The sequence below is a fragment of the Armigeres subalbatus genome, chromosome 1 (genome assembly GCF_024139115.2).
Source record: "Armigeres subalbatus isolate Guangzhou_Male chromosome 1, GZ_Asu_2, whole genome shotgun sequence".
NCBI lineage: Eukaryota > Metazoa > Arthropoda > Insecta > Diptera > Culicidae > Armigeres > Armigeres subalbatus.
In genome coordinates this window covers 252,639,005-252,654,260 of record NC_085139.1, presented here as the reverse complement: position 1 = coordinate 252,654,260, position 15,256 = coordinate 252,639,005, and the positions used below count along the sequence as shown (strand labels likewise).

Genomic DNA, 15,256 nt, shown 5'->3' with positions numbered 1-15,256 from the left:
GCGCGTTAGGCCTATTCACCGCTAGACCTGTTCAATGCGGCGTCGCAACACCCCAGCCCGTAACATCCGGCATTTCCGGATTTACTTAATCTCTAACGCCGCTAAGTTCACTACACCTCGTCTTTGTACCTTACCGTCAGCCATCCTTACGTCCGCTTGTCGTACTCGTCCGTCCGTACCTTTAATCACCGCTTCGATGACGCCTCTCCTCCAAGACTTCCGGTTCTTCCCATCGACCACGAAGACCAAGTCGCCCTCCTGGAGCGGCTTTTGCTCGTCGAACCATTTCGACCGTTGGTTGATCGTCGGGAGGTACTCTTTACTCCATCGTTCCCACATTCGGTCTGCGAGAAACTGTGAGCGCTTGAACATGTTCCGCAGAGTTTTTGCGGGATCTGTTGGCCTTCCGTCCATCTTCACATCTGCACCAGACACCGTTCCCCGAATAAAATGGTTCGGCGTCAGCGCTTCCGTTTCGTCGGAGTCCTGCGGCAAGTAGGTAAGCGGGCGCGTGTTGATTATATCGGCCGCTTCTGCCAGGGTCGTCACCAGGATCTCGTCCGTCAGCTTTCTTCCATCGTCGAGTGCCCGCATTGCTTCTTTCACCGACCGCACCATTCGTTCCCAGACACCTCCCATGTGTGGAGTTCCCGCGGAATGAAATGCCAGGCGGTAGTCGAACTGCTTACGGCTTCGGCGCACTCTTCGTTGATCTTCTCCATCTTGATCATCTCATTGTTCGCTCCGCGGAAGCAAGTGGCATTGTCCGAGAATATGTGACTTGGCCTGCCAAACTTGCTTTGGAAACGAGTGATGGCCATTCGACACGACTCGGTCGTGAGACTGTGCACAACTTCCAGGTGCACCGCACGCACAGCCAAACAAGTGAAAACTGCCACCCAACGTTTTTCTTTACGCCGTCCAACTGTAACTTCCACTGACCCAAATAGTCGACGCCGACGGAGCTGAATGGTCGTTGATGAGGCGTGACTCGTTCGACGGGAAGTGGAGCCATCCTCGGTGAACGTGGCCGACACTTGTTCACTCTACACCAGACGCATTTGTTCACTACCTGTTGTATCGCCGGACGCATTTTCGGAATCTGGAACCGCTGCCTCATCTCGTTAAAGACGGTCTCCGAATTGGCGTGTCCGAACTGGTCGTGGTAGTGCTGGATTAATTTGTGTGTGACGTCGTGGAACCTTGACAAAATGATCGGATGCTTCTTATCGAAGGAACTCTCCACGGAGTTCGCAAGCCGACCATCCATTCGCAGAACGCCTTCGTCGTCCAATACCGGCGAGCTTTTGTATACCGGGCTGCCCTTTTTCAACGTTTCCATCCGTTCTCCCGGTTTGCGCTTCAGGTTGTTCGTGAGCGCACTCATCTCATCCGGGAAACTATCCCATTGAGCCTGTCGCCAGAGAACCGTTTCTGCTTGCTGGAGCTCTTTTGGTCCGAGTGGAACCTTTACTGACACGTAGTTCACTGCAGTCGCTTCAATCAGCTGCCGCTGCTTCACCGTAGCTCGTATGGTCACTATCGGCTCTCCTCTCCCCTTTCGTCGGCAGTTAGCGATAAACCGTAATACGCTAGCGGTCACCCGCAACAGTTTTGTCCAGCGGGAAATCGGTTCGGCATCGATCACCTCGTGGAACAGTACAACCCCTCTCGCTTCTACCTCCGTCTCTTTGGTCTCCGGCTCTTGCTTTGGCCACTCTTCTTTCGGCCGATACAGGAAGGACGGTCCATTAAACCATTCACCTTCGCTTTGCAACGGCGGACCTCCTTTCCCCCACTTTGTCACCACGTCTGCGATGTTGAGATGCGTTGGAATCCATCGCCAATCTGCCACCTTCGTCAGTTCTTGGATTTCTCCGACCCGGAAAGCAACGAATTGCTTGTAGCGGTGTTGGTCGGAATTGAGCCAGCTGCACACGGTGCTGGAATCGGTCCAGAAAACGGTTCGGCTAATATCGTAGGAGTGAGTGCCCAGAACGGTTTGGCTCATCCGCTCCTAGCACAGCTCCCATGAGCTCCAGACGGAATTGACTTGTGTTTTATCGGTGCCACTTTTGCCCGCGACATTACCACAGACTGCAATGGACTTCTCCTTGGATTACCGCTCGCAGATATGCGATGCAGCCGTACCCGTGTTCGCGGTCATCGGTGAAGATATGCACTTCCAGCGAATCAACTTCGGCGGACCTCGCACCGCCGAGATAGCATGGCGGGATCCGGATCTCCTCTACTTGTGGCAACAGTTTTGTCCACCGCTTCCACAGATCCCAGGTATCTGTGTCGATTTCTTTGTCCCGCAGTCACATTTGAAGCGCCAGAGATGCTGGATGATTATTTTGCTATGAATGGTGAACGACGACAACAGTCCGAGTGGATCGAAGAATCCCATCACGCAGCTTGCGATGAGTCGTTTCGTAGGACGTTTTTCCTCATACAGGTACGGCATCATGTCTTCCCGGCTCTTTGTTGAGAACGAGAATTCGTCCATCCTCGGGTCCCAGATCACTCCCAGAACTCTTTCCTTCAACGTCTGTTTATCGCAGCCGAAATGCACCGGCGCCGCCGGTTTTTTCTCTCCAAGACTTCGTAGAACTTCGGGCGAGTTGGACACCCAATTCCGGATCTCAAAACCTGCTTTTCGGTGGACTAATCTAACCTCTTGTGCTAGGGAAACCGCCTCTTCTACGGTGTCGACACTGTCGAAGTAGTCATCCACGTAGTGTTTGTGAATGATGGCCGCAGACGCTTTGGGGTATTGTGCGGCGAACTCTTCGGCATTCCGATTCTTCACAAATTGAGCCGAACAGGGAGAGCTTGTCGATCCGAATGTCGCCACGTCCATGACGTAAATGCTTGGTGGATCATCCGGCGTTTTCCGGAAGATGAACCGCTGCTTCTGCTTGTCCTCTGCGCGTATCTTCAACTGGTGGAACATCTCCTTTAAATCTCCACCGAACGCAATCCGCCGTTCACGGAAACCGAGGAGAACCTTAATCAGCGGTACGAGCATGTCCGGTCCTGTTAGCAGCTGGGAGTTTAGAGAGACTCCTTGCACCGTCGCTGCGGCATCCCAGACGAGACGGATCTTTTCGGGCTTCTTCGGGTTTTGGACGACGTTGATCGGGAGATACCACACTTGGTCGGCGGCAGTGCCCGCTAATTCCTCAGCGGTAGCAAGATGTGTGTACCCTTTCTGCTGGTATTCCTCGATCTGTTTACTGACGTTATCTCGCAGCTTCGGATTCTTGTCGAGCCGCTTCTCCAGCTGCTTCATTCTCCGCAAGGCCATTGGATAGCTGTCCGGGAACCGTGGGTCGTCTGTCTTCCACAGCAACCCGGTCTCGTAGCGATCGCCGATACGTTTAGTAGTGCGTTCCAGTATTTCCCGGGCACGTCTTTCCTCTTCCGTTTCTTGCGGTATCATCATCACCGACTCCTCCAGCGCGTAGTGGCTTTTGAGAAGCTCATGCAGGTCATCATTGGTGATCTGTTGATGGTACCCGAGGTAGTTGCCGGCCGCCACCGTAGTGGACTGTCTGGGTCCGTAAACCGTCCAGCCGAGGTTGGTACGAACAGCAATAGGCTCCATTGGTGTCCCTACTTTTGCCTCCAGTGGCGCGAACGAATGAATATTGTTCGCCCCGATTAGCAGCTGCGGCTGTCCATCGTAGGACTCGATCGGCAATCCTCTCATGTGGCCGTACTGCGCAGCAAGTTCCTCATGGTCCAGCTTTTGATGCGGCAACATCAGCTTTCCAACTGTATGGACCGTATGCAGCAACAATTTGTCGCCGGCCGCTGGACTTGTACCCGACGCCCACAAACTCATTCTCCGGGACTCTTCCACACGCGAGACATTTCCCGTCCATTTGATGGTCAGCCGCTCTCGTACTCCGATTGCGCCCAGGCGATCAGCGAGCCTTTTTTCCACCAACGTGACCGAAGCACCTTCGTCCAGGAACGCCAACACCGTTGCCGACTTTCCTCCGCAGTGTAACTGGACTGGAACAATCCGGAACATGACTGTGCAGTTTGTCCTAATGTGCGCACTCATCCCGACCACATTTCCCACCGGATGCATCAGTGGATTGTGGAATGCCCTACATTCGCCAATGTTGCAGTGGATGTTGAATTTGCACTGCCCTTTGTGCTCGTTGAGACAGACGTGGCACAGCTTCTCCCGATTCACTAACTTCAGCCGCTCAGCATATCGCAGCTTCCTGAACTCTGTGCAGCGCCGCAGACGATGATCGGTGGCTCGGCATTGTTGGCACGGTTTGAGCCTCCTTTCTTCGTTCAAGTTAGCCGCCGGACTGCTGCCTTCGCCATGGCAGTACAGCACACCCTTCTCCTTCGGCTTGCTCTTCCCGGTTGGGAAAACTCTCCTCGACTGATACGACGGCTGAACCTCGACGTCTACGTTGGCTTCACAGGCGTCCACCACTATGTCCATGAGGAAATCCGTCAGCGTTCGCAGCGTGGTTTCGCCGTGGCCTCTCCGGTAATGAACCCATTCACGCTTCTCACGATCCGGAAGCTTGGCGACCAGCGACTTAATGAGCAGCGGATTGACGAGGTGTTGCTGTAGACCCGCAGCCTCCAGGTGCCCGCAAAGTTGTTCCACCGTGTTTCCGAAAGGAACAAAACTCCGGAGGTTGTCCGGTTTCGGAGGCTCCAAACGATCCACCTTGTCCAACAGACTTTGTAGAAGCTGCTCTGGGCGGCCGTAGTGCCGTTGTAGCTTCTCGATGACCCTCGGAATCGATGCCGGCAGAAGTAGCTGCCCCGACACTAGCTCGAGTGCATCCCCTTCGAGTGCTTCCTGTAACCTCATCAGGTTTTCGTGGTTCATGTAACCACAGGCATCGTTGGAGGCATTGTACGCTGCATAAAACAATGGCCACTGTGCTGGTTTGCCCGAGAATTTGGGAAGTTTGTAGGTCAACCCCTTTCTCGCTGCTAACTGGGCCTTTGTCGGTCTGACCTGCTGTTGCCCCAGCCCGTCTTGGCTCACGTTGTCGACCATCCTCCTGCTCGATTGCAAGGCGCCCGCCTTTGCGCTTTCTTTTGTTGCGACGGTGGCTCGTTTATTTAGCTGCTTTTCTCCATCGGACTCATCGTATTTACCATTATCTTCTTCGCTGCTTTCACTTTCGTCGACGTCTTCATCATCCTCGTCGCTATCGTCGTCGTCGTCCTCCTCTAGCCGTTTGACGTTTTCCTTTGTCAGCTCCAACACTTTCCTATTAGTATTGCCGGAAGGACCCGCCCGTAATCCGCTAACTACGATCTTTGACTTCAACTCATTCGACGCCGGACTACCCGAAAGCTCCGCCAACCTTTCATCCATGGCCGCCATTTCCATCTCGAATGACTTCTGCCTCGCCTCCATCCGCTGGATCTGCTCCTTCTTCTTGCGCAGCATCTCAGCTTGCCAGGCCATTCGCTCCTCTTCTTCTTCAGCACGCATCTTCTCCTCCATTCTCATCTTCTTCCTTTCGAATGCGCGCTGTATCTCCTTCTCCTCTTCCTCAGCTCCATTTCCGCCTCTAACTCTCCCATTTGCCGCTTTTGACGTTGTTCCAGCGCTCGCACTTTCGCATCTACGCTAGACGTCCCGGTGCGGGAAGTCGTGCTGTATTTGTCGGACTCGTCCACTTGCTTCCTGGGACGGACCGACTTTTTGGCGTCCTTCTGCTTCTGGTACTCCTGAGCCTTCTGCCTACAGGCTTCATTTTGGCAGTACCACATCCTCGGTAGTTTTTCTTCCGGTAGTCCCACGCAGCGTATGTGGAACCACGCGGAACATCCATCACAACCGACCATCTTTTTCGTCGCATGTTGATGGACCACAGATCCTGCACGGAGTTCCCGTGAGGTCCAACAGGGTTTTGTCAACGGATTCGAAATCGGAACCCATTTTGTGGACGGACTTCTCACAAGCGACGTTTTTGTCACTACTTTTTTAAGAATGTTCCCGAAGGGAATCCAAAATTTCTGAAGCAGCACACTTTTTTGTGGCGATGCTCAAAACTGTAATTATTTATTTTACTCAATACAAATTTACAGCTTAATCTAATCAATGACTTACAAGTAGTGGTTTCCTTCTACCCACTAGGTTCGACTATACTTCCAGGTGTCAACTATAGGTTCACCTACCCTACTTGGATCTCGCGAATTTGGTCGGACAGTTGCTGTTCAAATGGTTTATAAATAAGCTATGTTTTTCATTGCATTTCGTTTTAGGGCTTACTTACGATTTACTCAACCGTTACAGCGATTCTACGGCGGTTTTCCAAAAACCTCCTAAGGTCGCACTATCCAATAATCACCGAATCTACAGGTAAGTATTTACAATATCAATATTCATTCTTTCTAATCATTTTCTTCTTTTTTTACAGGTCCTACTCACTTGGTTCTTTCGATACCACTAACCGACGATTTATCCGGATTATTTTGTAGTATTTTTCACTACCTCACAAATTCAATTTTGGAATAAAACTTTATTATCACCGAACTAAACACTCTCGACTTTACTTTCCGATCGCAAAATCTTTATTTACCTTTTCTGCCCTTGTTTGCGTCTTTTCTCTCTACTACTTCTACATCCTACACTCACTCTCCCTCTATCTACCACTACTATTGTGCGCAAGCTGTCATGTTGCAGCTATGTTGCGCGTTAGGCCTATTCACCGCTAGACCTGTTCAATGCGGCGTCGCAACAACAGGCATACCTCGATAGTACGTACACCTGCGTTATTTTAGTGTACGTACTATCAAAGCAAAAAAATAAAAAATTCCGAACAAATTTTTTTTTTTTGCTTTTTGGTTTATTTAGAAGTAGAAGGATGTTTATAAAACCACCAGGAAACGATAGAAGGCTCTGTACTCTAAATATAAATATTTAATGTAGTACACAACGGACCACCAATTCTTGAAGAAATTTTCGGGGGAACTTATAAAGGGATTTCTGGAGAATTTCTTGAAATCATTTCCGGGGAAATTCTTGATGGATTTTTTTGGTAGAATCCATGTAGGAGATACTGGAAGAAAAATGTGGAGAGTTTCTAGAAGAATTTCCTGGGTTATTGTTCTTAGATATTGCTGCGAATTCCAGAAAGTAATGTTTGGGAAATCCTGAAGGGCTTTATAGGTGATTTTTTGTAGAAATTCTAGGCGAAGTACCCGCAGAAACCTTCAGAATTCAGGCAAGATTTTCCGGTAGAATTCCTAAAATAATTTCCAGAGGAACTTCAAGAGGAATTTTTGGAAGTATTTCGAAAGAGTTTTGACGAATTTGCAGACGAACTTCTCAAGAAATTTCCGAGAGAATTCCCGAAGAAAAAAATCCTGAACAATTTTTCGGGAGAGTTCTTGGCTATCGAGGGCTTCCCGTTGGGTACTGAAGAAATTCAAAGAAATTTTTTGGAAAGACCTCAAAGTAAATAATGAAAAAATCATGGTGACATTTCAGGAGTAACTCCAGAGAGAATGTCCGGAGGAGTTTTTTTTTGAATTTCAGAATGATATGCTGGTGGAAGATCTGGGAAAGAAGACGTAGATATTTCTAAGGATATTCCTAAGTGAATTGCTGAAGGGGAATTTTTGGGTATATTTGAAAGAATCAACTAAGAAATACTTGGCAATAATTAAAGATGGATTTTCGGAAGAATTTTTGAAAGAATTCACGGAAAAAAATTTGGAGAAATTTGTCTACACACACCTATAAGTCCTAATAAAGTTTTTGAAGAAACTTCTGGAGGAACTTCGGAAAGAATTTTTGAGAGAACTTCCGCTTCCGGAGGAATTTCTTTTAGGAACTTCCGGAGGAATTTCTGGAAGAACTCCCGGAAGATTTTCTGGAGGAACTTCCGGAGGAATTCCTGGAGAGACTTCCGAAGGAACTCCTGGAGGAGCTTGCAGAGGAACTTCTGGAGGAACCTCCGGAGGAACTCCTGGAGGAACTTCCAGAGGAACTCATGGAGGAACTTTCGGAGAAACTCCTAGAGGAATTTCTGGAGGAATTCTTGGAAGAATTTAAGGAGGAATTCCTAGACGAACTTCCGGAGGAATATCTCGAGGAACCTGCGGAGGAATTCCTTGAGGAACTTCCTAGAGGAGCCTATGGAAAAATTGTTGGAGGAGCTTACGCAGGAATTTCTGGAGGAACATGCGAAGGAACTCCAGGAGGAACTTACGGAGGAATACCTCGAGAAACTTGCGAAGGAATTCCTGGAGGAACTCCTGGACGAACTTCCGGAGAAATTCCTGGAGGAACATGCGGAGAAACTTCCGGAGGAACTACTGGAGGAACTTTTGGTGAACTTTTGGAGGAATTCCTGAAAGGACTTACAGAGTAATTCTTGGAGGAATTTCTGATAAATTACGAAAAATTTCTAATGCACGAAATTAATCCAGGCCGCCGCCAATCATTAGCGAAATGATCTATCACGCCCAGCCGATAAAATTTCAATCGGCGCACAGGTGTGGATTGAATATTAAGGGAAATCCTGTATGAAATTTTCGAACAAACTTTTAAGGTATCCCAGGAAAAGCCCTTTGGGGAAGCTGCTGTTCCAGGATGACGTCCAGTAAGACATCTAGGAGTAATCTTAGAATAAACTACTGATTAAATCTCTAGTGGAATCCAGGGATGAATCTATGAAGGAATAGACCATTACTATGATATCAAATAAATAAGTAACTGAAAAAATAACAAAATGAATAAAATAAAAATTTGTTTGAATACCTACAACCAAATAAACTTATCCTCATTTTAGTAACGCTGATATTTTTTTTCTCAATAAAAATTTTGTCATTGCATATATTGAAACTAAACTTATTGTAAAAGCTGAATATGTAATCAGCTGTCTCAGCTGTTCCTTGCATTGCAACTGCCAACCATTTATGACACGCTGCTTTTTTAAAGTTTTTTTTAAACTAAATTCGTTATCACAACGGTGTTTAAATCAAATGTGAAACTATTCCATAGCATATGAAGGACCCCACGCATATGCCATGATCAAAACATATTCAAATTTTAACAAAAATCGTACAGAAAATCGAATAAAAAAAAACTTTTTTTTCAATAATATGATTTGCAAATTAAAGCTTTTGATTAGGTTTCAAACTCGTTCAAGCAACAAAATGGTCAGCGTTGGAAAGATTGGAGCATTTCACGCATCCTCACGCAATCGTGACTCATTTTTATTCTAATAAAGTGAAGTTTGCTAAAAAAGCTAGACAAAAAATAAATAAACATGGTTTTGAGCGACAATGCTGATATACATTATGTTTCGCTCCCAAAAAAGAGTAGGGCCAAAAATTTTGTAAATAATAATAATCAAAGAATGACGAATAATATAAGAAATATCATACTCACTGACGGAACCATTCGTGGGCACCATTCGTCGCAATCACGCTGTAGTTCTCAAGGTCAGCGTTCTTGCGCCAAGTGGTGCTCTATCGAATAACGATAACTGACGTCACCAGTGCAGTGGTCATACCTTACTACTAGATGAATGCAAAGAGCATAGAAACAAGCAAACACTCTTTACTGTTTATATTGAATGCATTTACAGTTGAGAAAATGATTGACATAGTTCTGGCCACGCTGTTACACTGCGTACTCCTATGTGCGGCCGTGTAAAAAAAATCCCATACAAAAATTTTGCAAAGTGCTCCATTTTGCATGATTCGTCGAGAAATCATAAAACTTGTTTTACACGGATTTTCAAATTTTGAACTGAAAACTTTTTTTACAGGGAACGCATCTCCCGTGTAAAAAAGAATTGGTTGTACTTTTTTTGTCAATAATGTGATGCATTGAGCTAAACGAAGAATTCCTTCGGAAAATCATCCGACAATTCTTCCAGCAGTTACTCCCAAAATTCCTCTACGAGTTCCTCCGGAAATAATATTATTCAAATATTTCTCCAGAAGTTTCTGCGAAAATTCTTCCAGGAAACTCCGCCAATTCCTCCGAGGATTTTCCTTTGAATATTCTAGGAATTCCTCCGAAACTACTCCAACAACTGCTCCGAAGATACTTCCAGGAGTTTCCTAAGAAATTACTCCAGAAGTTCCTTCCAAATTCCGTCCAAGAATTCCAGAGACTCCTCCAAGAGATCTTCCGGATATTTCTTAAGAAGTTCTTTCAGAAATTCCTCCATAATATCCTTCAGGAGTACATCCAGGAGTTCCTCCAAGAATTCCAATCTCTTGCTGCGTAAATCCCATCGCAACATATCCTCCGGAAATCGCTGAAGGAGTCCCTACGGAAATTCAGTCAGCATTCCTTCCGAAAATTAATCGAGGAAACCCTACGGACAATTCTCCGTCAGTTCCTCCAGATATTGATCCAGGAGTTTTTCCGGAAATTCCTCCAAGAGTTGCTACGAAAGACTGCCAAGAGTTTTCTCAAAAATTCCTCCAGGAGTTCCTCCAGAAATTACTACAAAAACTGCCTCGGATGTACCTCAAGGAATTTCTTCGTAAATTCCTCCAGAAGTTCTTCCAGAAATTCCTCCAAGAGGTCTTCTAGAAATTCCTTAATAAGTTCCTTCGGAAGTTCATGCTCGAACCCCTTCAGAAACTTCTTCAAGAGTTTCTTCCGGAAGTCCGCCAACTTTATCTCGAAATTCCTCCAGGAGTTCTCCCGAAAATTGTCCAAGGAGTTCCTACGGAAATTCCTTCCAAATTCACCCAGGAACCCCTTCAAGAGTTCATACCGTGAGTCTGTCAGGAGCTCTTCCAGAAATTCTGCCCTCCGGAAATAATTTCTTTTTTTTTTCGAAAATGGTTTCACAAATACTTGCAGGAATTCCTCCAGGAGTTTTTTTTTTGAAAACCCCTTTAGAAATTCCTCCCAGTGTAGGTAAAAACTCAAAATCTCAAAACTCATGGACGATTCAAATCAAGCGTGAGTTGGAACGTCCCAGCTCAGCACTCAATGACTCATGGATGAGTTGAATCATCCATTTGAATCATCGTAGGTTTTCTTTTGTTCTCCTTCGTTAAAAATAGTGAATTTACGTTTGTCGCATAAAATAATAGATGCTCTTCCATGTATAAGCAATAAATTGCCCCTAAAATGATTTCAAATGCGTATTTGAACCAAAACTATTTTTTGCCAAATGAGTGAAATGATGCATTTTAGCATGAAAAACTCAAGCGTGATGCATTCCTTTAAAATCGCAAACGATTTCGTCCGCACGGGAGCGCTCGTTGATTGAGATTTATGAGTGATTTTACCAACACTGATTCCTCCAAGAGTTTTTTCAGAAATTTTTCCAGAAGTTTCATTGGAAATTGCTCCTGAAATTCCCCCAGAAGATCCTTCGGTCATTCTTCCAGGAGTTCCCTCGGAAATTCCTCCAATTCCTTGTTCAATTCCAATACCTGAAATCTCCCTAAGAGTTCCTACCAAAAGTTCGCCATGAGTTCTTCCTGAAATTCTTCCAGGAGTTCCTCCGAAAATTCTTCCAAGAGCTGCTTCGGGGTAGCTTTGAGGGAGCTCCTGGAGTAATTTTCCTGCAGAAATTTCCGAAGGAACTTTCGGAGTATCTCCTGGAGAAAGTTCGAGAGAAACATCTAGAGGAACTCAGGGCGGACTTTTCGTAGGAACTTTTGAGGCAAACTCTTGGAGAATTCATGGTTGAATTTTTGAAGAAATTTCTTGAGGAATTTCTGAAGGAATTCTTGAAAGAATATGCGTGGGATTTTTGAAGGTGTTTTTGTATAAATTTCCTGCGGAACTCCTGAAGGACTTTCCGAAAGAACTTCTGGAGGAATTTCCGGAAGAGCTCCAGTAGGCATTTCCAGAGGAACCCCTGGAGGAATTTGAGAAGGAAATAAACTTCCGAAATTCATCCAGGTGATCTTTCGAAAATTCCTCCAAGAGTTCCTTTGAAAAATCCTGCGGTAATTCCTTCAAAAGTTCCTTGGATATTTTTTCCAGAAATTCTTCCAAGAGTTCAAATAGAAAGTGCACCAGAAGCTGCTTCAGGAATTGCTCCAGGAGCTCTTTCGGAAATTACTTCCTGAACTGCTTCGAAACTGCTTTCGCAAATTCATCCATGATTTTTTCAGATATTCCTCCAGAGATTCCTACTGGAGTACCTACGGAAATTCTTTCGAAAACTTATTCAGGTGTGCCTCCAAATATTCCTCTAGGACAGGGGGATCGTCAGAAATTTACTAGGAGTTTCTTCGGATATTTCTCCAGGCGTTCTTCCAGAAATCCCTCCCATAATTCAACCAGGACTTCCTTCGAAAATTCCTCCAGCAGTTCCTCCGGAAAATTGTCCCAAAATTTCTAAGAAAATGCCTTGAGAACTTCCTTCAGAAATTATTCCAGAAGTTCTTCCGGGAACTCGTCCAGGAGCTTGTCAAATTCCGGGTTCCCCGGTCGCATGAGACAAAATTTAATAAAACCAAAATCGACTTTCGTTGGTGTATTGGCCTGTCCTCGACAGCCGTTCGATCAGGTTCGCGGTTTAGCACATCAAAGTTCTACGAACAAGTTAATCCCGGAAACACCCAGATGCCAAAAGAAATGCCGAACTTTACAAAAAATGGCAATCATGATCCAAATTTATTGTATTTAACTCCCTTTTAACCCCATTTACACTTAAATCTAAGATTCTACTTATCCGTATGTTGTTCCTAATCCTAGTGTGTTGGCGTGTGTGTCCGTGTGCCTAGTGTATCCCACGGCGCTAGCATCGTTGACGTCATCCGGATGACTACAGGACCGGCCACGACCGGTTTTGGTCCGCAGGGCATACCACAAAGCTTGCAGCAGGACGACCAGGCTGCGCTTAACACACGCCGCCTTCCCGCCATCTCACATTACGTGCATGAATGCTAATAGGCCTATTATATGGGATCGACAGGGAATTTTACCAGTTTTGTCCAGTTTCACTTTTGTTGTCTATTGTTAGAGGGCTCACCGATCTCAAATTATCTCCTCCTTCACTCCTCCATTAACATGATGATTTTATGCCAGCGAGTAATATCTGCATGCTATTCAAATGGTTAATATTATTTCACTAACATACAAAGTGCATAGTCCTTTTTCACGAACCTTGCTGTTGTACTATTGGGCTCGCGCCGGCAATTCCCACAATCAGTAATTTAATCTCACTCTTAATCAGCACAGTGAACACTACGTGTTTAAGAAAAATCGACGATCGTAACACGGGTTGTCTGTAACGACTTTTTCACTGCTAACGTGAGACTAGTGGTTCTATCTCCGTTGGTACCTTTTTTATCTGCCGCAGCATCAAAGACGAAATCTCTATCGCGAGAATGAGTGATCTGGACTGGTCAATTTAAATAGATCGGCCTGTTAGTCGTTTTCGTCCCTTTCGAGTGCCCAGTAATCGGTTATGGAGAGTTAGAAATGTACTCTCTTAGGCCATCTAGTGTGCTCGGACTAGTATGCGCACACGATCAGTTGATGATTGGCGACAACTGATCATTTAAAGATGATATTGTATTGTTGTTCTGTTGTGAGTATACTGAAATACAAGTGCAGTAGCCACAACATTCGTTTTGGTCTGGGGGGCTAATAACCATTCCAAGGCAGCGTGACTAAACTCTGTCGTTAGCTGTGTTTGGAGTAGGTCACAAGCTCTTCCGGCAATTTCTCCCAAAGCACCCTCATTTTTTTTTTGTTGAAACTCCTGGAACAACTTCCAGAGGAACTCATGGGGATGGATAAACTCCTGGAGGATTTTTCAGGGTAACTCTTAGACTATTTCGAAGAATTTTCAAAGGAACTCAGGAAAAATTCAAAAAAAAATCCCTGGAGGAATCGAGGAATTTCTGGAGGAATTTTGCTAGATTTTTGGATAAGCTCTTGAAGGATTTTGCTGAGGAGCTTTCGAAGCATTATGGAGTAATTTTGGAGGAATCCTGATGGATTTTTCGGAGGTACTTTTGACGAAATTTTGAGAGGATTTCGGAGGAATGGGAAATCTTTGTAGCTTTTCATACAAATTTTGAGGAAAATTCCGGAAGAGGGTGGATAGCCGAAGCAAGCCCTGAAGGAATTCCTGTACATGCTCCAAGGAACAAGGAATTTATTGAGTATCCTCCGTAAAATCTCCTGGAAGAATGCTTGGAGAAATTCCTGAGCGAATTCGCGCTAGAATTTCGGGACGAATTACCGGAAGAACTCTAGGATTTTTTTTCCTGCTTGAATTTTTGATGAGAAGTACCTCAAAGAGTACCAGTTCCTTAGTTCTCAAATTTCTCCAGAAGTTTGTTAAATGTTCCGAAAATTTCTGAAGAAGTTCCTTCGTAATTTCCTCATGGTTTCTCCGGAAAGTCCTACAAGAGTTCCTCCGAAACTCATCTAAAAATTTAACCAGGAGTTCCTTCGCATTTTTTCCGGAAAAACACCTTTCAGGAATTTCTTCGATAGTTTTCGGGAGTTCCAAATCCACTTTCATAATGCCTTCACATATTACTCCAAGAATTCGTCAAGAGTTTCTTTAGAAATTTCTCCAGGGATTCTCCGAAACTCCTCAAGGATCATGTACAGGAATTCCTACAGGACTTCGGATATTCATCCTCTTCGGAATTTCCAAGAGCTCCTACGAAAAGTCCGCCGGAGTTCCTACAAAAATCTTCTCGAAATTCCGTCAAAAGTACCTCCGAAAAATCATTTAGATTTTTTTCTGAAAATTTCTCCAAGAATTCCTTCGAAATTTACTGCTTCGAAAACTCGTCCACAAATCCCTTCCAGAGTTTATCCAAAAAATGTAATAAGAGTTTCACCAGAAATTCATACAGGGAGAATTTCTTTAGGAATTCTTCCTGGAGTTCCTCAGAAAATCTTTCTGGAAATATCTCCAAGAGTTACTGAAAATCCTCCACGAGTTTCTCTGAAATTTTCGAAGTTCTTCAAAAATCCTCCAGAAGTTTCTCCAGTTTTAAATGTAAACATGCCCTTTGAGGTACATCGAATAAATTGCGTTCATGTCACGCTAACCAAGATCTTTGGCCAGTTTCAAATGTGCATGCCCTTTGTGTACCCAGAATAGAATGCGTTCTGACAAGGGTATGGTCATCCAAGAATTTCCTGAAGTCAGTCCTTAAAGTCTACACGCAAAACCAGAAATCAATTGATTCAAATATGCAACATGCCCTCTGTGGTACGAAGGATAAAATGCGTTTATTACATGTGGGTATGGTCATCTAAGAATTCTCAGCAATACGTAACTTC

General features: G+C 45.1%; 2 protein-coding genes and 1 long non-coding RNA gene across 3 annotated transcripts; all 3 read right to left on the bottom strand.

The window, feature by feature from the left end:
* Positions 1-602: 602 nt before the first annotated feature.
* Positions 603-2,011, bottom strand: LOC134207202 (uncharacterized). Its single transcript, XM_062682925.1, has 2 exons — positions 943-2,011; positions 603-892 (listed from the first exon to the last, which is right to left on the bottom strand). The coding sequence occupies exons 1-2, from the start codon at positions 2,009-2,011 to the stop codon at positions 603-605; spliced, it is 1,359 nt and encodes a 452-aa protein (XP_062538909.1).
* A 237-nt stretch (positions 2,012-2,248) lies between these two features.
* LOC134207201 (uncharacterized) lies at positions 2,249-5,503 on the bottom strand. The gene has a single exon (XM_062682924.1). The coding sequence runs from the start codon at positions 5,501-5,503 to the stop codon at positions 2,249-2,251; it is 3,255 nt and encodes a 1,084-aa protein (XP_062538908.1).
* Positions 5,504-12,434: 6,931 nt separating this feature from the next.
* On the bottom strand, positions 12,435-13,246 carry LOC134212778 (uncharacterized). Its single transcript, XR_009979344.1, has 3 exons — positions 13,109-13,246; positions 12,975-13,047; positions 12,435-12,897 (listed from the first exon to the last, which is right to left on the bottom strand). It is a non-coding gene; the product is annotated as an uncharacterized LOC134212778 (long non-coding RNA).
* Between the last annotated feature and the right edge of the window lie 2,010 nt (positions 13,247-15,256).

Excerpts from the sequence above, each read along its gene's own strand:
- LOC134207202 (XM_062682925.1), bottom strand. The coding sequence starts at position 2,011 with ATGAGCCAAACCGTTCTGGGCACTCACTCCTACGATATTAGCCGAACC. Across the intron at positions 893-942 it reads CGTCGGCGTCGACTATTTGG|TTTTCACTTGTTTGGCTGTG; the intron begins GTCAGTGGAAGT and ends GTTGGGTGGCAG.
- LOC134207201 (XM_062682924.1), bottom strand. The coding sequence starts at position 5,503 with ATGGAGGAGAAGATGCGTGCTGAAGAAGAAGAGGAGCGAATGGCCTGG.